General features: G+C 40.4%; 1 protein-coding gene across 1 annotated transcript; it reads right to left on the bottom strand.

Annotated features, from left to right (window-relative positions):
- Positions 1-626: 626 nt before the first annotated feature.
- Positions 627-17,842, bottom strand: LOC122773301 (protein APCDD1-like). Its single transcript, XM_044031886.1, has 5 exons — positions 17,474-17,842; positions 10,186-10,363; positions 9,227-9,752; positions 2,489-2,810; positions 627-1,829 (listed from the first exon to the last, which is right to left on the bottom strand). The coding sequence occupies exons 1-5, from the start codon at positions 17,511-17,513 to the stop codon at positions 1,375-1,377; spliced, it is 1,521 nt and encodes a 506-aa protein (XP_043887821.1). The 5' UTR covers positions 17,514-17,842; the 3' UTR covers positions 627-1,374.
- Between the last annotated feature and the right edge of the window lie 5,272 nt (positions 17,843-23,114).

The following is a 23,114-nucleotide window of genomic DNA, read 5'->3' as shown; positions in this document are numbered from 1 at the left end:
CACCAATGTAGTCTTTTTAATGTTTTATCAAACATCAAATCCCTTAAAGTGACTAAGGGAATGTTCCCTGTCATGTGCACAATCTGGACTGGACCCGGACTCTTCCTGGTCCTCACTACAGGACTAATAATAATAATAACAATAAAAATACGTTTTATTTCTAAAAAGAATCTGGAGTTAAAAAAACAACAATCAAGAGTAAAAAAAACAGTTCAAAACAGAAAACAATTACAGATGAAAGGATTTTTCATTCTCAGATGTTGTGTGGCGAGCGTGCTGAGGTCTGGGGGGTGAGAAGGTCTTTAAGGTACTGGGGGGCGTTACCATGGATGCATTGGAATGTGAGGAGGGGAGACTTTGTATTCGATCTGGGCGGGGCTGGGAATCCAGTGAAGTGAGAGCAGAACAGGTGTTTACAGCAGGATCCTAGCGATTGGAGGTTTGGAGGGGGTCAAACCTGACACCAAGGCGGCTGAGAGAACATGCTAACATGCTAACATGCTAACCCTGCTGATTCCATGTGAGATCTCAGGAGAAATTAAAGCAACAGTATGTAACTCTGTGTTAGGGTCTTACTGAAGAACAGAAAGTCAAGCTTTGTCAATATTATGAGAAGAAAACTTAAATATTATTGAGAATAAAGCTTTAATATTATGAGAAGAAAACTTTAATATTATTGAGAATAAAGTCTGTAGTCGGAGCCAACGTGAGGAACGTGGAGCATCTTGTGAAGTTACTTTAATGAGAAAATACTTCATCTTTTGTCACATCAGCACCGCATCAGCATCAGCATCAGCATCAGCATCAGGACTTGATTGTGTAAGAGACTGAATCTCATCCAAAGAAAGCAGGAAGTGGCTGCTGCTGGTTACATGTGTGAGAGTCAGTACAAGTAATATTACTGCAGTAGGACTTTAGTCTTTCTTCAGTGTGGTGATGATACCCCGTCATACTGAAGCTCGGTCCACATTCACCACAGTAATAATTTGTCTCATCAATATTTTAATCAGGACATCAAGGCTGAAGTGAAATGAATTATTCTTTACAACCAGCAGATGAAATAGATGCAACTGTATTTTATCTAAAATAACAGACAAAATCGTTATAGTTCCCACTGTATTTAAAGAAAAAGCTTTTACTGTAACCAGATGTAAAGTGTCTCCACGTACACGCTCACGTGTGATAATTGTAAGTAAATACATGGACGTACCATCTTTGTATATATCTCGGTCTCCGGCTCCTCGGTAAAGTGCAGTTTCTGTGGCGCAGCAGTGTCAGAGTCTTCAGACGATCAGAGGCACCGCTCCTCGTCCTCGTCCTCGTCCTCATCCTCAGAAAAGTTTTCACCCTCGTAATCCAGGGTCACGTTGCTCTCTAGCTTTGCCAGAAAAGGAGCAAAGACGCGACACAAGCAGCCAAAGCCGCGGTTTGTGTGTGACGTCCCGCACAGCCACTGTGGCGCGGCGGCGGCGGCGGCCTCTCGTCACCGTCCCCGTGGCTGTAGTCTGACACGTGACTGCTCGCCGAGCACTGCACCAGGGGCATCTGGTAGGACGTGGCCCGCTTCTCCGGTCGGTCAGGGCTGGAGCCGTCGCTGGGACGCTGGCCGTTGTAGAGCAGGTAACGGCCGCGGGCGTCCTGCTCCATGCGGAAGAGCTCGTACTCGGTGTGAGGCAGCCGGATCCCCAGCGCCACGCAGCCGTTTGTTCTGGTGACGTCCTGCTCCACGCCGACCTGCCAGGAACCCTGCTCCCCACACTCGTTCCCATTGAACACGTTGAGGAGGGAGGTCGTGGCCAAGTCCAGGGGCGTCACTCTCATGTGGTTGACTAGAGAAAGGAAAAGAGCAGAATTACACTGTGTCTGTGACATGCAGGTGCCACCAGTGAACGGTTCAGTATTGTTTTCCATTAAGAATAGAACCAAAACAACCAGCCCCTACTCGGTCAGGGTGGAGTTAGGCAGTCAGCTGGTTGGGTGACAAGTTTCTTTCTCTTCAACGCTCCGCAGTGTGTTGAGTTGAAACACAAGGCCGACTCTGGTGTAAACGGAATGCAGCGTCATGTTCTCCAGACTCTCTCTGTGTCTTTGTGAGTGGATCATGGCCACTTGGTTCCAATCACACTTAAATCAGGGCCAAATAACGATAACATTTTTAATGTCACTGCTAGCTCGTGACAAAAACGTTAAAATGCAACTACAGGCGTGGCACATGGTTTAGAAGTGGAACTTTGTCAGCAGCTTTAAAACTCTAACACGCTAAAGATTGATTCTATCTTTGTATTTGTTCCAGATTTAATCGGGAAACTCTCCACACTGAACCAGCACAAGACCCGTTAATGACAGTGTGACATTATAATAGTTAACGAAGCTTCACTAGAACGTAGACGACGATGACGATGACGATGACGTATAGAACCTCAGAACAGATGCAAACAAATGTTCACGTGACGATAATTAGCCAGTGCAGAGAACGTCACGCAGCTACCTTTGAAGACAAAGTCGGTCCCGCCCCTGACCCGAGTGGAGTGAAGCCCTCGGCTGTAGCGTCCTCGGGCGTAGATGGTGAAGGTGGGGTGTTTGCAGACGGGGTCAGAGTAGTGGTAATAATAGCCCTCCCACGTGTGGTTGTTGTCGTGGAAGATGAAGTGGCGGGTGAGGAAGAGGACCTCGGGACGAACCTCGCAGCGCTGGCTCACCCACTGACCGTACAAACCCACGGTCAGGTCGGCGCGCGGGGGCAGGATGGGAGGGTGGAACTCGTCAGAGCGGTAGATGATGCGACAGGCGATGCAGCCGTGGTCGTGATTCTGGAGACAAAGGCGGGGCAAAGGCGGGGCAAAGGTGTTAAAATGGAAAATAAATGATTGAAAACCAGGAAGTTGACATTTAAGGAAGAGGTAAATTTGTTTGTGAAGAAAGTGGATTATAGTTAGAATGTGTGTGTGTGTGTGTGTGTTCAACAAAGGGGAGGGGCTGCGAGTCAGGGTTTATAGGCACCGTTCAGGGGGTTCGGTCTTTGGCGTCAACAGCGCCACGATTTATGTCTCAGATAAGAACAATCAGCTGGAAGTCCATGAGGTTTAATGCCACAAAGTAGTTGGTAACAAAAATGTAAATGGTAAATGTTTTTGAAATAAACATGTGCTCATGCTCCAGGACACACGTCTGACACTGCCTGTCATAAACAGGTGTATCTATTCAAAAAAGAAGAATATAAAGAGAGACACATGATCATTTTAATAATAACATAATAATACTAATAATGCATTTTTTAATATAATATAATAAAGCACTGTTCCAACACTCAAGGACACACAGATAATGAAGTGAAGACTATTTTAGGGGCGGTCCACATGAAAACGGACTTCCGTGTGGACGGAGATATTTCCAGAAACGATGACGTCGCCGTCTTTACGGGGACATTTTTTATGTAAACCAGGAGGACAAAACCTGTACGCAGCCAACATCATAAGATTATTAGTGAATCAACTCTGAAGTTAGAGCCAAAGAAGCGTTAAATGAAGTCACAGTGACCACAAACATCTAATCCTTTCATACGACCCTGAGATAAAAAGACACAAAAACAAGGAAAACAAGTCGCGTGTCTCAACAAGTCCAGCGTGTTTAATGAAATGTGTGTCTTGTTATTTGAATCCATCGCGATTATATTGTGTCATAAAGGACAGCTGGCGTCTGTTCAGAGGTGAGGGAGGAAAAACTATTTCCTTCAGTCTGAAACCTCAGGGACGCTGGAATCCAGATGAGGTTCCAGCGTTTTCTTGGCGCGATCACATCGTTGAAACAGTCAAAGGCAGATGTTTGAACCAGAGCCACGACATCCAGCTCTTTATGCTCCTCACAAACAAAAACTACAACAACCTGTGATCATTCTGCTTTAACGGGGGTGCATGTCTTCATACTGGATTCCACAATGTTTTTTTTTCCAAAGAACCAAACTCCAGGGAGGAGTCGTTCCAGGGTGGTCAAAATTTAAGAGCGACCCTCCCTGATCAAATCACAATCTCACATTTTCTCAATCTGCAAAAGAATGAAAAATAGCAGTTTAATCATTAAATCATTTATTTATGAACTATATGCATAGTATATATATATGTATATATGCAAAAATGCTTTGATCTGCCACTGCTGCTTTGCTTGTTATTAAGGAAACATGATTCTTCTCTCTCTTACATGAGAACATGGATGCCACTCTCATCATCATCATCATCATCGTCATCATCGTCAGCAGCAGCTTCTCAAAAATAAAGAGATGAGCAAACTGAACTGAACATAATTATTACTGTGACTGTGAGGCACAGAAATGATCTGCCACTCATTCAGAGCAAACTTTGAAACTTCTTCATTTAGTTGAAACATGTTCAAGTTGTCTTTACTCTCATGGCAACAATTCAATTTAAGCTTAAAACTTCAACCACGTGATTCTTTTTTGCAGTGCAGCTAGTGATGCTTGGAAAGTTGAACAACAACAACATCACGTATCTAACATTTATTATCATTATTATTATCATTATTACTATTATACAAAAGAAAAACCTGTACTCAATTCATAAAACAATAAATTAGAAGAAGAAAGAATTTCTTTTATTTAATGTTTGATTGATAGCAGTAATACAATTAAATAAAAATTAAACAGTTCTAGCACAACTCCACAGGACTTGTGTTTTTGGTCGATACTAAAATGTCTTTGACGTCTGACACAAGAATCAAACCAAAATGCCAAACTGTAGATCAGTTAAACCGTAGATCAGTTAAACCGTAGATCAGTTAAAACATAGATTAGTTAAAATGTAGATCAGTTAAAATGTAGATCGGTTAAAATGTAGATCAGTTAAACTGTAGATCAGTTAAAACGTAGATCAGTTAAAACGTAGATCAGTTAAAATGTAGATCAGTTAAAACGTCAGTTTTAAACGGATCAGTTAGTAGAAAAAGCGTAGATCAGTTAAAAACGTGAATCAGTTTAAATGTAGATCAGTTAAAACTGGAGCGTAGATCAGTTAAAAAGATTAGATCAGTTAAATCGTTAAGATCAGTTAAACAGATAGATCAAGTAGATAAACTCTTAGATCAGATCAGTTAAAATGTAGATCAGTTAAAACGTAGATCAGTTAAAATGTAGATCAGTTAAAATGTAGATCAGTTAAAACGTAGATCAGTTAAACCGTAATCAGTTAAAACATAGATTAGTTAAAATGTAGAGTTAAAAATGTAGATCAGTAAAAGCGTAGATCAGTTAAACTGTAGATCAGTTAAAAGCGTTCAGTTAAAAGCGTGAATAAACGCTGTAATCAGTTAAACCGTAGATCAGTTAAAAGCGTAATCAGTTAAAACATAGATTAGTTAAATGTAGATCAGTTAAAATGTAGATCAGTTAAAACGCAGATCAGTTAAAAGCGTAGATCAGTTAAAAGCGTAGATCAGCTGTGAATCAGTGAATCAGTTAAAAGCTTAAGATCAGTTAAAAGCGTCAGATCAGTTAAAACAGATGAGATTTAAAAATCGGTTAAAACATGAATCCAGTTAAAAACATGATCAGTTAATCACATTATCGGTTAAAAGAACGTCAAAGTAGATCGGTAAAGAGCAGGTAGATCAGTTAAAGCGTAGATCAAAGTGAATCAGTTAAACTGTAGATCAGTTAAAAGATGAATCGGTTAAAGCGTAGATCAGTTAAAACTGTAGATCAGTTAAAACTGTAGATCAGTTAAAATGTAGATCGTTAAAACTGTCAGTTAAATCAGTTAAAACTGTAGATCAGTTATAACTTAGATCAGTTAAACTGTAGATCAGTTAAACTGTAGATCAGTTAAAACGTAGATCAGTTAAAACGTAGATCAGTTCCAAAGAATCTCCAACATTTAGCAACAGTCAGTTTTTTCTATCATCATCATCATCGCTGTCGTCCGCCTCGTCTTGTGTTAAAAGTTTGTTCATTTGCTTCATGTTAACGTTTGTTTTCTTTCCTTCGTCATCCTGGATTTCATTCTGTCTCTGTGATCATAAACACTTACAGCGCCACACACAGGCCTGGCATATGCACTACAGTGCCGTGTTTGTGGAAAATCTTTTAAGAATGGAAAAAGAAAAGGATTGTTCAGGGAAAGTTCTGTTTCCATGGGGATAAATAAGTCTTATGTGGTCATTAGTTACTTTGCCATAGAGCAGCTCAAGTGTCTCCTCCCATACAACGTAGAGTTGCTCTGAGTTGTTGCTGGAAGCCAAAGTCTTCTCAGACCATTACTGGAAGTGGAGACACAGGAAATGAGGCAGGATATTACTGCACCGGACTGTGGTCACATACACATGAGGGACAATCTGTGTCGCAGTGGATCAAGAAGAATTCTTCACTTTGTTTGGCAGCCATCTTTCATTTGGGCATGTTGGTGATTACCACCATAGTCCAGAAGCCGACAGTCAGTGTTAGTGAACTCATCCATAACAAGAGTCTTATCCTCGACCCACTGGCTTCACATATGTAACATGTAACATGTACACATGTAAATACAATCTGTCATTGTCATTATCAGTGACGCTGCAGTGAACCAGGCGACAGAAAACACGCTGAAAAACAAAGTCTACTTCTTTGCTGCTGAGATCCACCCAATAACCACAAGTTGCTGGCACCGGCAAACGTCCTGGACCGGGACCAGATCCGGGTTCACAGCTTAACATTAATGCATTGGACAGTTACCATGGAAATAAAAGAAAAATCCATCACAGCCTCGAGCAAACGGTCAAGTGTAGGAAGGAGTGAGGTATTCACCAGGAAAATATAGATTTCTATGTGTTCAGTTGATGACCAGTTGGGCCCAAAAACCACCAAAGCTATAAAATTAAAAAGCTGGAGAAGCATATAATCAAATTTAAAGGGTCAGTTCAACCAAATTACACAACAACCCCCTGTAGGTCCTCACCTATTCCTGCTGCATTCAAAACATGGAAATTGTTCGGTTTTGACTCATCTGCATTTAAATCTGCATTTTTGTTGTTGTTATTTAGTTAAGCCGTGAAATACATGACAATTTACAAATTACAACCTAAAATGTTGACATATCATGATTAATATTATTATTATTATTATTGTTATTAGTATTATTAATAATAACAATGATAACAATAACAACAATAATGATTACAATATAATAATAATAATATGGAAGCTGAGCTTCCACTGATGTTAATGTGCCGTGCTGCTGTGGGAATGTATGAGAAAGTCACGTCAGATGATCTGCAATAAACAATTCATTCATAAAGTCATACATTTGATCGAGTTCTAGCAAACTTTGAGTAATGAAATGTAAATAAACAGTAGATGTTGTTTGACCATTTTAGAGGAAGTAGAGCTTCCCTTGCTCCCTGCGATGATTCCGTCACAAAGACCAATCAGAGGCGGCGTACAGTTTACGTACTGCAGCTTTAAGTTATGTTGTCAGTGCCAGAAAATTGGTTTTTGAAGCGAAATAAAAACTTGACATCACAAGGTAGGAGCTGCAATAACTTTATTGTTAGTGTGCAACTGAGCATTTTATGGGTTGTACATTCATCCATCCATCCATCCATACTCTACCGCTTTATCCTCCACAGGAGGGTCGCGGGGGTGCTGTGCTAATCTCAGCTGACATAGGAGGGCGATAGGAGGGGTCACACCCTGGACAGTTTGCCAGTGTTTTTTTTATTATTATATATATATATTTCTTTATTAAGTGATTCAAACAAGTACAAAGGAATAGGTGAGGTATAATCTACCAAATATTAGACTCCTGAATGAAACCAAGTGATTTTGATCCAAGCAAAAACATATCAGCTTGTTAAGTTGTTGGCAGTCCAGGCGGTCCGGCCTTCCAAATATGGTCTGTGCGCTAAGGTGATGATTAGTTCTTGGAATCTAATGGTTTCCATGGCCTTGGCAGTTGCTATGCAGTGATTGACATCAGAACGCCTTTGTTCTGCTCGTGGGGGAAACTTAGGGTGGAAGACGTTACTAATGCTGCTGATGTTGTGAGTTTGTGGCTGAACGTCGATGGTAATCCTGCCGACAAAACATTTCAATGTCAATACAAGTAAAAATGTAACGGACCTTCATGTAATCTCAGTGGTAGAGCAAGTTGTCTTTCAACTGGAAAGCTGTGGATTAGATTCTGGCTCTGCCCGTCTACATGCTGATGTGTCCTTGGGCAAGGCACTTAACCCCACGTTGCTCCTGATGGCTGCACCGGCAGCGTGTGAATGGGTATGAAACGTGTCTTATGGATGAAGAATGAACTGCGGCTCAATTTCCACCGATCGCAAGGGAGTGGGGTTTTTTTCTGTCTTCCAGTCAGCTGACTGTCGTGCGTGGAGAGGTCTAACTCCACCCACGCCGTACTCTAGTACCCCAAAAGAAGGTGCCAAGAAAAGACGTCTCACTCAACAACTGAGCCACTGTCGCCAAAACAAGACCTTTCTTTCATGGACATGTGACAGTAACAAACAAAGGGTCTGGATCAGCGAGGAGAGACGTGAAACTACACAGAGAATCATACTCTGTGCTCGGCTCGCTGGTTCTATGCATCTACAGTGAACGTCCTCCATCACCTCCATCACCATCAGGACAAAGCCACGATCGTAGGACATTTGTAAGATTTTGAAATGATGGATGTTCCTGTGGATTTAAATCTGACATTTGGAAGCATTTTAATTTATTGTGTAAAGACAGACCAAAGGAGAAAAGGTGACAGACCATCTAGGTAGATTATTGCAGCTGATTTTTTTTCCCCTTGTTACTGAAAACTGAGATCCTTTGTAATCACTAAGAATGACTTTATATAAAGTGTGAATTATGCAACGCATCAGTGGACTCCTGGGATAAAAACCATTCAACTGAGCATTTTTGTCTCCTGCAATGGTTTTAGAGCAACACTTGTGCTGTCACTTGTGCTGGACGTGCTGTTGTAGCTCGTCCAGTCACTTTTAAGTCAGTTCAGAATTACTCTTCGACTCATTGAGTCTTATTCTGGTAGACTTTTACTAAGTTAGCGTCAAAACTCAAAAGATATTTAGTTTGTCCATTGTGAACAGTTTACACACCTCCATCTTCTTCATGCAGAGAGGAGACGCACACTCAACAGAATTCACACAGCTGTGAGACACACGCGCACACACACACACACACACACACACACTCACTTCACTCCTCCCTCTAGAGGTGACATCAGGAACTGACCTTGGCGTTTTGTAGGGCGGTCTGGTAGCTGGATGGTTTGTAGTAGAGCCGCTGTGATGGCTCTGTGTGGATGTCCCCGAGGAACAGCTCCTCCACCAGGTGATCCAGGTTGTGATGCAGGTACTGCTTCTCCACCCTCAGCAGCTGCAGCTCATGCATGGCAAAGTTGAGCTCCCTGGAGCAGTCGTAGCCGCCCTCCTCACTCCACAGCTCGTAGATGACACTGGGCTCCCAGGGGCCCCGCACTGCTCCCCGGCAGCTGTGGTTAAGCCTCTGGCTGAGCTCTTTGGCCACTGCGACTGTGTGACACACCATCTGAACACGGTGGAGGTGGTACTCCGCCTCTGTGCCCCCGCGGATGATCCAGGAGGCCTGGCGTAGGCGCAGGCGGCCGCTGATTAGCAGAGTGTAGGTGGGTCTGGTGCAGTGGTTGTCCTCGTAATAGAACTGGTGAGCCTGGAAGGTGTTGTTGGGGTAGAAACTGTAGGAGCGGGTCAAGAACTCAGGTCCTGGTCTCACCTCACAGCTGCAACAGAAAACACATCAAATCAATCATTCATTCATTCATTCATTCATTCATTCATTCATTCATCGTCTACTTTGTCCTCCACGTCCCAGCTGATGTAGGGCGGACGTCCAGGTTTAGTCCAGGGTGTTTTTGGACAAAGGCGGGAAACCGGAGAACCCAGGGAGAACGTCGGCCAAACCAGCATTTATGACAAATATTATTTTAGCTGATCGAGCTTAGAAAATGTTAGTTATGTCTCAAATGACAAAGAATGACAACTTTGACGTCTTATTACCAAGTCATTGTAGCTAAAGGGTGAGTTTTCAGGAGTTTAGCCCATCGAGCTCCAGATGTCACGTGACTCAGTTTGTTTACGCCGCCGTGTTTGCAGGAATCTCGTCAGGTTGACAGTTAGTGAGAGTGATGTGAAAAATGTCCTGCCGCTGTTTACCTGGTGGACACCCAGTGACCCTCCACATTAGGAGGCATCTGCACAGTGATCCTGGCTCCATTGTGAAGGTGTTTGAGCATGTGCTGACACTGAGAGTCTTTGACCGAGCGGCCGAAGCTTTTCTCCAGGGACAGACGACTGGAGTCTGAGTAGTGATGAGAGGAACCTTCAGCCCGGCCTGTGGGGAAACAATGAGGATACAAGTTAAGACTAGATTAGAAAAGTTATGATAAGACTGGTGCACAATATTATTGGCACGATAACGGCTTTAAAATGTATTATTGGACAAACGGGCCAAGATCCCCCAACATGACTGGTGATGAAACAGTCGGCTGTACATCACTAAAATCTTCTGGTGTCTTTTACTTACTGAAAATGTTCAGAATTTAATGTTTAAAGATTTTGTAGTACATTATTATTATTTATGTTATTTACACTTATCTTTCCCCACTCCACACATTGGGTATTGCAAGATATCAGCACATTGGCAACAAGTCCCATATTACTAGTTATGATTATGTATACACAGTAAAGACAAACTTGATGCTTAAAGTTTCATCCTGACCTGAGATAAAGGAAATGAAGCTCAACTCTTTTAAAAGCGATGAATAAAAAAGTGAATTACACTCAGATCAAAAATGAAAAGCAGTGAGCGCTCATGTTTTCAATATAAGTGTTGGAGGGTTTAATTCAATCACTTTCACTCATGTCATCACCTGGGGATTATGAGGCTTCATCAGTGACCTGATGAGTGAGTGTTTATGGGGATGAGAATCAGAATACAACACTGACACGAAGCTGCAAACAAAGTCAAAAAAGCACTTTTAGAACTCCCACTTCCCATTTGGTCCGTGAACCATCCACACACCACATGAAATAACAACACCTTCAACAACGGGCCGAACTTAAGGGGATAAAATATCGGAAATGAAAGTGTTTTCAAAGTCTGCAGCCCAACAAAAAGCCTTAAAGCTCACATTCCAGGGAGGATTTCATCCATGCCATTCTCTAATATCATCAAAAATATGTTTTCAACTCTTTATAGCAGACCAGACTTGTCTAGCACTGTCATTTAAAGCCTAGGAATGCAGCTGCGGTCGTCTCTGCGGTTTTAATTTGAGACTAATAACAGCAGCAGAGGAACAAAGACATCTGATTAAAAGAAGCTGAACGAACAAAGATCCGTCCAGCTGTTCTACACCCAGTGAGGTGGCATGTACGTGTCTTAACTCAGGTTTCGTGTGTTTTAATCCTCACGGTGCAGAGCTGCTCCGAGCTAACACATTAACATTAACATCTTTCTCCTGACTCAGCGCATTAACAACCAAAGACAAGGCTTCAGACACTTTTCTGCACGTTCCACGCGTGCGTTTATGTGAGCGACAACTTTTTGACTGCACCTGCAGCAGAGTTGGCGCACGAGGAAAGAACCTGAGCGGCTGCCAACAGCTCGTTTTTATAATGAGAGAGCAGGAACTACCCGTGTGTGTGTGTGTGTGTGTAAAAGAGAGAATAAAGAAAACCTGCAGAGACACGTAAAACAAACACACTTTCAACCTCAGTTATGTTCCTGCTGCTTTAAATACCACTGCACGTTTAATGACAGGTGAATCTGAGGGTAACACACACACTCCACCCAGGACATTATCCCTAACTTTAACCATTACCAGTTAATGCCTAACACTAACCTTTATCTAACCACAATTCAAATGTTCAACCTCTCAACCACTTCCTCAGAAATGAGGTTCTGCCTCATTAGGACCAGGTTTTGGTCTCCATGAGGACTACTAGTTCTACTGGTTCTTACAAGGTCAGTGTTTATCCGGCCCCTTAACCAACTTGTGATCAATTTATGAGAATAAATGTATCAGATAATCCAGATAATCCGGCACTCGTTTACCACGAGCACAGCGTCACTCAGATGAGCCAATCAAATGGGTTGTTTAGCAGAAGAGAGACACAGGAATGGACGGAGCAATAAATTAAGTTCATTGTTCCGACAGCAAGTACCAAACCTTTATGTCTCACACGTTGTGAAACAGTTGGATCTACAGTGGCTCAAACACAGATCCTCAGCAGTCATTTACACACTCTATTCTCACTGGTTGGCGACATCCACAGAGAGTCAATCGGCATGATGTGACCCGAATGTAACGGACATTTGTTTACATTCAAAGTGAAGCACTGCAGCCGCTTAAACCACAGTAGAAACACAATAAAATGCAATTAAGGCAAAACAACAAATAAAAATAAGAACAATAAAAAAACACCACACAATAAAAGTAAGAATATACTTGCACTCTAATTAAATAAATATAAATAACTGTCAAACGCGACTGGAATTACGAGCCAATGCAAAGAAGTGGATTTAAAACTCTCCAGGGTCTGAGCTGCTCTTTTATAAACAGACTCTTCCACAACCTGAATGTATCACATTCCTCACTCAGAACATTTACTGGCAACACAACCATCATATATTCATATATATATATATATGATATTATATACAATATACCCAGCAGCTCCATCTTTAACATCCTTTGTCCAATATGACCACTATCCCTCCTCTACGCGTGACCAAGCCATCTCAACCTTGACGCTCTTGCTTGTCCCTTGAAAATGCTCACTTCTAATCGTGTCCATCTTTGGTCACTCCCAATAAAAACCTCAGCATCTTCAGCTCTTTTACCATTTACCATCCAAGCATCACATCATAGCAGGTGTCACTGACAGACCACACCTTCTTCACCTCACAAACAAATGTATCATTTATTCATTAATAATCCTTTTCTCTTTCGGGACCTGCCGTGGTCATTGTCAGTGCTGTGATTTCCCAGGATTCACGTTCACATTTGAAAGAAAAGTGTCTCTAATTACACTATATCTTAATCACTGTACAGTCTATGCTACTTATTTTTAAAAAAAATAAAATAAACGTCCAGTGAGTAAAATTCAGGTGAAATTATTTTGCAGAAATGACCAAAAAAAAAAAAAAACAACTTCATTTTTTATTGGTACGTAAGAGGATTAGGGCCACGCAGGAAAAAAATATTTGAGTTCTGAGTTTAAACTTAAACAGAAAGAATTGTTACAACAGCTTGGACAGCTCATTCCTTTTTCAGCAGCTGTCCATTAACTGACCGGTGACATGGACCAAGTTTAGTTCAGCCGACAGCTGTCCTTTGACCACGTCCCTCACAGTTTTCATCACATGATGTAAGTGTGGCAACAACAGGTGGTCGTACTGTACATACATGAAAAGACCACAGCGGTCTCTGAAGATGAACTGCATTCCGACAGTTCCAGAAGAGCGGGATTTGAAAACTGTTGATTGACTCTTTTAATAAATGAGTCACTCAGGCACGCGTTTATTTCATATGTGTTGTACTTATTTCGTAATTGTATATGGTTAAAAGAGATACATGGGTGGTGTATTTTTGGAAATATCGTCGGCAGGCATTTATAATGAGAGCCTGAAAACTCTAAACATTAAACTTCATCTCCAGTATTTTGATCTCAACTTCATACTTTTGCCTCTAACTCCAAAAAGATGCTCTAATATGTGAACGCATGAAATGGAATAATGGCATGCATCTTATTTGGCTGTTATGTGAACAGTGCTGTGCATAATATTGGCCTGGTCTAATGTGGGGAGCTGATCCTGAGTCAGCTGCAGCAGACAAACGTGACGAGAACATGTGGCTTGGTAAAGACATTCAAATGAAGGTGGAACATGAGATTTATTTAAAGCAATTGTAAACTCAGTTACAAATCTTTTATAGTAGATCAAAGCCAAGAGTGAGGCAGTGCAAATGGAAAACAGGCTAACAGCGACACAAATGAGGACATGATTAAAAGGAGGTTCAGTGCAGCCCTCTCTCTCTCTCTCCCCCTCTGTCCGCACATTTAATGAGTTTTCAATGTATTAGTAATGATAGTTTTTTCCTTTATCTTTACAAAAATGTATTAAAAACACAACAACTCTCCATTCGGACAATCATCAGAGAAGCTGAAGTTAAACTCGTTGTTTTGCTGCTGCTTTCACAAACTGCTGCTCGCTGTCCAAATCAAAGAGCCCACAAAACTCCCAGAGCCCAAAACCACAGAGAACATTTCCAACTGGCCCAGTCCCACTGGTGAGGTAACAGCACTGGGACCCCGGACAAGCACAAAGACTCCACATGGTTTATGGGAAGAGAAAAATCCTGAAGAACCAGATCAGAGACCAGACCGAGGACTGTTCTTTGTGTTGACACAGAATTTGGCAGAAACTGTGAAGACCATGAAGTAAAAAAGAGAGCGAGAAAGAAAACACAAAACACTTTCAAGGACTTTAAATCCGGACGTCACAGAGTGGTTAATTCAGACCGCGCTTATCATTATCGTCAGCACTTTGTGAAGTAGCTTGTTCTCCCTCTCCCTCTCCTCTTATTAATCCCAATATTCAAACAAATTCATGAAAGGGGTCGACCCATATTGTTTATTCAAGGCCAACATTGATACCAATTATTCCGAGTTACTGATGCTCATGTGCATTTACAGCATAAATGATAATCTTAATAAAATGATGCGTCATCTGCACTCTAATTGTGGAACTGCCCTCTTATGAGTTAAGACTTATTCTGAGTTATTCTTTTTTTCTCCTTCTCCTTGGAAACGGACTGAAAAATGGCCAAATACTCTGTTTAAGAGCAAATGGCCCAGAGGCAGAGACTGCAGCAGCGTGCTTTGTATGCAGTTACTTAATAATAGCAGTGATAATTAAAATAAAAAGTCTAATATCAACACCCGGTAATTGGCGATAATCGGATGAGCCCTAAAAATGGCCGTCATTGACAAAGTGATTCAACAGTTTATCTCATATTTCTACCTTCACCTTCATGGAACATCACAAATATTATATAGACTTTAGTGAAACATACGTAAGACTTTGAATGACTTTTTGAACCTTTTATGAGTGAGAAAAATGTAAGGAGTTTGGTAAAAACTATTCATTTACACACCCAGGTTGTAAAAATGCAGAATACACCTGAAAATAAAGTTTTCAGAGCCACATTTGGTCCAGTTACGATGTTGTAATTATCTACATTGACATTGATTCTACTATATTTTGTAGTGTAATACATGTTTATTACTTATTATCTTTATCGTCTTGCTGCTGTAACAATGCAAATTTCCCCACTGCGGGACAAATAAAGGACTATCTTATGTTAACAATATGAATATGCAGTCAAGTGTAAAAAGAAGAGAAGTCATAGAGTCATGTCTACAGTTTATATTGAGAGTAATGTTTATTTTTTATTGTGTTATGAGGGCGTTCATATGCACAACACCACAAGTTTCCCTATGGGACAATAAATGATATTTTGAGTGATTAATTGATTGATTTGTGAAACTGCTGAATATACAGAGATGTGAAAACTGTGTTTAAGTCCTTACATACAAACGTCCACTAAGGCTCAGCGAGGTTTGCTCACATATCTGACACCAATCATTTGGTCACTGACCTTATTCTGAACGCAACATCATTTTCTTTACGTTGTGTGCATCATACAAAACGTTGATTCATTTTCACATTTACAGGTTATAGTCCAGTTATGGCACGTCACTGTTTTCAGTGAAGCTACACTGCAGAAGTAGATTTTCTAGAATACAAAAGGGGAACATAAATATTTTATATACATTCTTACTTTAAGCTTCAACTAACGATAACAAGCTAAAACTAAAACCTAAGGCTGCGTGAGGTCTCCTCCCTCACATATCTGACATCGATAATCTGGCTGTTGACCTTATTTTCAACTCAACATCATTTTCTTTACGTTGTGTGCTTCATATGAAAAACAAATAATAATCATGGCAAGCAAAGTGTGCACAAGAAGGATCTCATTTTAAGAAAAGATATCTAACTTAGTCTTAATCAGATAATCCAGTTTATTTAAGCTTCAACTCAGCGTAACAAGCTAATACAACCGTGTCAGTGCATTTCCGCTGCTGCCAGTGTGACAGCCGGCAATAACACGCCACTTAAGTGAACGTTCAAATCACTTAAACACACTTAAGGATAAGTGGACTCCAAAATATCGTTTTTATCTCAAGTCGACATTTGAAGTTGCAGCCAAACGTTGTCTGTCACTGCAGCAGCAGATGGACCGGGTCAAAGGCAGAGCCTTAATCCTCTGCTGCTCAGACAGGGGTTTTCGTCAGGAATGAGAGTTTTTAAGTGGCTCTTAACTCAGTGCTTTCATCTGTCTCGTTGCCCCGGGAAAGATTTTTATTAGCATGCAAAACTATCCTGTACATTACACTAACTCAAACACAAAATCATTTATTGAAGCAACGCAATCATCAATCATTTTTTTAATTATTATTGTTATTATTTATTATTTAATAATCCTTGTTCTATGCCAGTTAAAAAAATGCATATCATGTCACTCTCATCCTTGTATTATAATACATAATATTAGGGATGAGCCGGTACTTCGCTATCAGTCCAAAAATCACTGGATCGGCCAAAAAAAAATAATCAGCAACAGCATTTTAGCCGAGTCATGTTATGTCATGTAAATGACATGTAATGTGATGTAATGTAATGGACTGCTTATTTCTTACAGAGTTGGACAATTATGTCTTTAAAATGTACTTGAAGTGGCTGTCGGTGGTAAATGCACCAGCACAAAGACGTGTTTCTCAAACACTGGGTTGGGACCCACAGATGACTCGCAACAATTTTTTGGGGATCCACAAAATACATTTGCAGAGTTGTCCCATCCTTTTACCTCAGATTTGTGTGTATATGTTTTAAATCACATGCATAAAGTCAAGTTCTCATCTTCCCTTGGAAATTGAATTCAAAGTGATATTTGGTGTGATGATAAATGGATGTAAATCAGTCGCCACATATGCACACATTTGCTCTTGTAATGATTTACATTGTGTTCCAATAGTTTACCCTCTTTAAGATTAGTCTCTGGTCAAAAGTCATATTGAGATGGTGTCTTGTGTGGTGATGCTCCATCCCATTTTTGAGCTGCAATTCAATAAGTATTGAACAAAAACGTTTGTTTTTAATAGCGATATATATTAAAAAAAGAAAAGATATTTTACACAAACCGTGCCATGAGAGTAAACAGGTGCTCTGAGTTGACGATGCAGAAATGGAAAAAACCTTTCAAATCAGTTTCTAACTCATATTGCCTTGGGAAAGAACTCCTTGAAATCTCCTCATTTTGTTGCACAAACTTGATCATAAAAGATAATAAATGTCACAAAACATGTACGTGTTTCTTACCCAAAACGGCGAGGAGAAGCAGAACAGATGATGGTCCCATTCTGTACTTTTAAAACTATTGTAACTATTAAATCGACCTGGTCAAACTGGGAAGACTGGAGCAGCTTTTCCTTAACGCAGCGTCCTCGTTTATTCCGACACAGATTCTTCACATTATGGATCCAGAGCGTGGCGCGCGCACTGCTGTGATGTCCTGTGGTGTCCGCGCGTCATGTCTCGCTACAGAGAAAACTGTCGCGATGTTCAAAACATAAGTCTGACACAGAAAACCAAAAAGGAAAGTGTTGAGAGTTTTTCCTCATTAAACGTCGAGACAACTCTTTGTTGTGTGTCCTCCGTGCGTCCTGCGCCCCGGAGGAGTGTCGGTCCTGTCTCACTGTCAGACGACTGGACTCAACCCCCGTCTCTCTCTACACACACACACACACACACACACACACACTGTGTGGGCGTGGAATTAGCTGAACCACGAGGAAAAATGATATTCACGAGTGCAACAATAAAACATGAATGATTTATGATGGAATAACTTTGATTAAGAAACAATCTGCAGATTTTCATAAAACAAACACACACACACACATACACTCAATATCCACTTGATCACTTCTGGTATGTGAACACCAATAATCTGGCTATTAAATATGAAACGATGAATAAAACACAATGTTCGTTATTATTATGACTCTTACAATCATTTTCCCGTTACAATCCAGTATAGTTTTAGTTCAGTATTACATACAACAAACAAACACACAAACAAACAAACTATAGGGAAACTATAACAAGTACCTAAAAAATAAAGCAATATGAGAAAATGAATTATTTAAGTAAAATAAAAATGTAAGTAATTGTAAAAAAAAGACAGTTCTTCACAGTTATATACACAAACCTAATGAAAAGTAAAAATGGATCATTTCTCTTGTCACCTTGCATGTGTCAAGAATAGCACAGTTTACACTGGAGACCCTGAGTCAGCGTGGGACTTACCTGCGGTGCTGAGCGTTCTATGTAGGTGACGTTTTGAGTCCTTTGTCTCTATGAAAACCACATTTTCTTCACTATTGTTTCGACCAAACGTGTCTGCGAGCTGCTCGCCTAGTCTGAGGTGGAACTCTGATGTTGTCCACGCAATGAGGCGTGTACTTGGGATTCCTTGTGACACTGTTGGTATTAGTCATCCAGTGCTTAAAGCACCACTGAAACAGAACGAAAGTTACGCATGTAATGAATCCTGGATGACTGCAAGAGCATCTGATCACTCAAAATCCTTGTAGTCTTGCGAGAAGATTTTGAAAGATCTGATCCTGAGTCTTCTCTCTGGTCCACCGCAGTCACATGTGACATACTGTATGTACGTATAAGAGAGTTCTCAGGATTCATAGAACTGTAATGACAATGAGTCAAATATGTACATTCTACATGTCTACATAATGCTCCATATGCCTTCACGTGTGTATGACGTGATTCTAGTTAAAGTCATTACGTATTATTGTTTCCATGTCTGTGTTCCTTACTCAGAGATTTGTTTTAATCAGTTGAAGACTGAAATATTGCTGTTACATTTATAGTAACAAAGACAATTCATCTATGATTACAGAACACATAGCTGCACTACAATAACCTTAAAGGTTCAGCGTGTAACATTTGGGCGAGTCTTGGCAGAAACTGAATAAAAAAGATTCACAAACCAACAAAGTCACTCATTTCAACAGTGGACCTTTAACATGTGATACGGCATACATACATGTCAATGAGTTTCTCACTTACAGTATTTCCTAGACAAGCTCAACATGATACAAACATCAAAGGTGCATCTTTACATGTACGTAACATGATACAAACATCAGAGGTTCATCTTTACATGTACGTAACGTGATACAAACATCAAAGGTGCATCTTTACGTATGTAACATGATACAAACATCAGAGGTGCATCTTTACGTATGCGTAACATGATACAAACATCAAAGGTGCATCTTTACATATGCGTAACATGATACAACATCAAGGTGCATCTTTACGTATGCGTAACATGATACAAACATCAGGGTTCATCTTTACATATGCGTAACATGATACAAACATCAGAGGTGCATCTTGTATGCGTTTACAAAACATCAGAGGTTCATCTTTACATGCGTAACATGATACAAACATCAGAGGTTCATCTTTACGTATGCGTGATGATACAAACATCAAAGGTGCATCTTTACATGTACGTAAATACAAACATCAGCATCTTTACAAAACATCAGAGGTGCATCTTTACATGCGTCATTGATACAAACATCAAAGGTGCATCTTTACATGTACGTAACATGATACAAACATCAGAGGTGCATCTTTACATGTACGTAACATGATACAAACATCAGAGGTGCATCTTTACATACAGAGGAACAAACATGGCTGAACAACATAGATTAATTCAAATGTTTTATAAATCCTGATGTTGTTAAAGTAGATTTAAGACCAGTCCAGTTTCCATTCATTCTCACTTGTTTCAAACATCCTCCTTGTTACCTTTCATGATGGATTCTGCTCAAATTTCTTGACTGCACTTTCTCATCATCTCATCTGTCTGCCCGGAGGCAGTGACAACACCTGTCTGTCTGTGTGTGTGTGTGTGTGTGTGTGTGTGTGTGTGCGTGCGCGCCCTTGACCTTGAATCTCTGCCTCTCTTTGACTCATGGCTCTCTGCTCTTTTTTTTCCTTTCTCTGATCTTCTGACCCTCAGGCGACTCTCCAGCTCCTCTTCTTTCATCCAGTCACACACTGAACCTTTGAACATGAACTGTATCTGAACAAAAGCCAAAACACATCAACTTACAATAATTCAACTTTAAATTACTAATTGTCTTCTTGACTTTTATTCATGAGCTTAAATGTTTAAAGAATTTAGAGAATTAAGAATATCCTGAGGGTGAGAGAAGGAAAGGCAAATAAAATATAGAACATGTCAAAGATTTTTGCTTAAGGATGCAGTGATAAAAATCACTGCATTTTTTTCCTCTGCCTTGTCAAAACCCGGCAACTACATTACCCACAATGCAAATTGACCTCTCTGATGGCCACACCTTCTGATTTATATCATTCTCAAACACTTTCAGTCCCAAAAGTCCAATCCAATGCAGTTATTATTCACAATCTTTTGTAGTTTACTTTCAATTCTTTGGTGTCACATGTATACATTATATACAATTAATCACACGACGATGATGTTTTAATGGAATGGTTTCATGGTGTGTGGATTTAATGAAGATCTGAACAAAGGTCAAGCATAACAAAATACAGGTTAGCACGACACATAACATTTTACCAACTGTAGGGGGACCTCAAGAGCAACTCCTACTGTTTAAATGAAAACATTTTTAATGAATGGTCATGATTGTATCTCATGATGAGGTGCAACATTTTCAAATCCTTTCATCCTTCAACAAGCCTGGGATAAAAGCACATCTTTTTTGATGGCATCCATGTTGTTTTCACATTTAGACGAACAGTGCATCAACACGCTCGAGTCAGAAGAGCGACCTTCCAACTTGGAAAACGTGGACTGTCTGAGGAGCACTTAAGGCCAACTTTATAAACTGAAGCATTCAAGCTCTGTTGACAAAACAGTGAGGAACAAATCACGGAAACATATGTTTTGAAATCCTAAAATTTTTTATTTTGCAGTGTAAACTTTGCATCGGAATTTTCACATATGAGAGGAGACACCATGAAAAAAACACTAGTAAATCTGCTTATTCAATAATCCTCCATTCCTTAATCAACAGAGCAATGCTGCTCTGAGAGAGTTTAATTGATTTCTATTGTTTGGAGACTTAACACTCTTGGCTGCCTCCCACAATATCCTCCATGGTATTTGCTCTTTTTCCCTCTAATCCTGGATCTATGCTCTGGGAGAGTGACTCCAGCCCTCCTCTCCTTCTGAATTCCTTCTTTTCTAAGGATCCGGAAAAGCCACAGAGCAAGAACTGGACAAACAGACTGATGCCCGGAAGGCTTTTTAAAAGGGGGGGTAATGTATGGAGGTAAGACTGGAGGCAAGGAGGTGAAACTGGGAGGCTTGTTCTGGTGTGTTGACCCCTGTGTTGTCCTGTGTGAGGCTAATCAAAGCGTCACTGCACTCTCTTTGTGGCTCTGCAGGAATTCGATGTATGTGAGGTGGAAATACAACTGCTTTGATTGTCAAAAGGCTCAGTGAGACAGTTAGACCTTTGAAAATCTGTCATTTCCTGTAAAAAGTTGTGATATTATCACGTAAAAAACTGTCGCACAATGTGGAAACTTTTTGTTCCCTCTTCAAAAACATGGAGAACATGTTTTTTTCATTAAGCTTTTTATCATCTGTAAACGTGCCAGAGCAGACAAATGTGAATGGGGACATTTTCAAAGTTGCAGACTATCTGTTAGTGATTAAAGGCATGTTCTGAAGATTTGGATGACTGCACTGTTTTCTGTTTCTGTCCCTCTCTCTGTCTCCCTGTAGACATGTGTGTCATTTCTAGAGAGTGCTGTAAAAGACAGACAGAGGAGGGAGTGGCACACATAAACCTCATCCTGAGTTATGACATGTTAATTGTTTAATGGCTGATTTTTCTGTTTGTTAATGTAAATCAGGCCAGAGGAGTCACTGCCTTATATTTTGGAACGTTATAAACTTTGCCAATCTTTATTCTTAATACTTCTAAAAATACTGGACATATCAAAAATATTTACATGTAAAAGAAAAAAACAGCAAACATTCTGAGTATCTAAAGGTGTCAAATCTTATTTTAAATGGTCTGTATTTATAATGGACCACTTTTGCCATTCACCCATTCACACCCATTTACTCAAACATCCATACATTCACCCATCATACTCCCATCACACTCTGTCGGCAATGAGTATGAAAGATTGCACAAAGTGTCTTGCACAAAGACACATGGGTATGCAGAGCAGGGAATCAAACCTACTAGTATGAAGATGACTCACTCTTTTTACAGGTATGTTACAGTTTACATATTCGTTTTATAAGCATGTGAGTTCATTTAAAGAGTTCCTCAGGGTTCAATTTTAGGTCCTAAACCTTTTGAAATGTTGTCGCTGCCACTTGAAAATGTCTGCAGGAGATGCAGCTTCACTTTTCATAGCTATTATAATAGTGCACATCTTTACATTGAGGTGTCTTCTGTTGCCCTTTGCCTGAAGCGGAAATCAGATGCGCCTCAATGAAAACCACTTTTTCCTCACTGTAGTTTCAGGCAAACGTGTCTGCGAGCTGCACGTCTGTTGCCTGAGATGGAGCGATGATGTCCTCCACACAATGAGTCGTGTACTTGGGATTCCTTGTGACACTGTTGGTATTAGTCATCCAGTGTTTAAAGCACCGCTGAAATAGAACGCAAGTTACGCATGGAATGAATCATGGATGACTGCAAGAGCATCTGGTCACTCCAAATTGTTCTGAGCCTTCTCTCTGGTCCACCATGGTCACATGATATCTTGAGTTTAAACCAAAAATCCTGAGAGTTCTTGAAGTTTAACAGAATAAGTGAGATAAAAGTCTCCAAAGGTTATTAAACTTGTGCGAGATTAAAATGTGGGACCAACAGCAGTAGGAGCTTTACAAATCAATGAAGTGAACCAG

This window comes from Solea senegalensis, linkage group LG1 (genome assembly GCF_019176455.1).
Source record: "Solea senegalensis isolate Sse05_10M linkage group LG1, IFAPA_SoseM_1, whole genome shotgun sequence".
Taxonomy (NCBI): Eukaryota; Metazoa; Chordata; class Actinopteri; order Pleuronectiformes; family Soleidae; genus Solea; species Solea senegalensis.
Note: the sequence above shows the minus strand (reverse complement) of the source record. Positions and strands in the feature narration are given on the sequence as shown.

What these genes read in the sequence shown, in the direction of transcription:
- LOC122773301 (XM_044031886.1), bottom strand. Translation starts at nt 17,513, where the DNA reads ATGGGACCATCATCTGTTCTGCTTCTCCTCGCCGTTTTGG. An exon ending in GGTCACTGGGTGTCCACCAG is followed by an intron (nt 9,753 to 10,185) that starts GTAAACAGCGGC and finishes TTTCTGTTGCAG; the next exon opens with CTGTGAGGTGAGACCAGGAC. An exon ending in CCGCCCTACAAAACGCCAAG is followed by an intron (nt 2,811 to 9,226) that starts GTCAGTTCCTGA and finishes CTTTGTCTCCAG; the next exon opens with AATCACGACCACGGCTGCAT.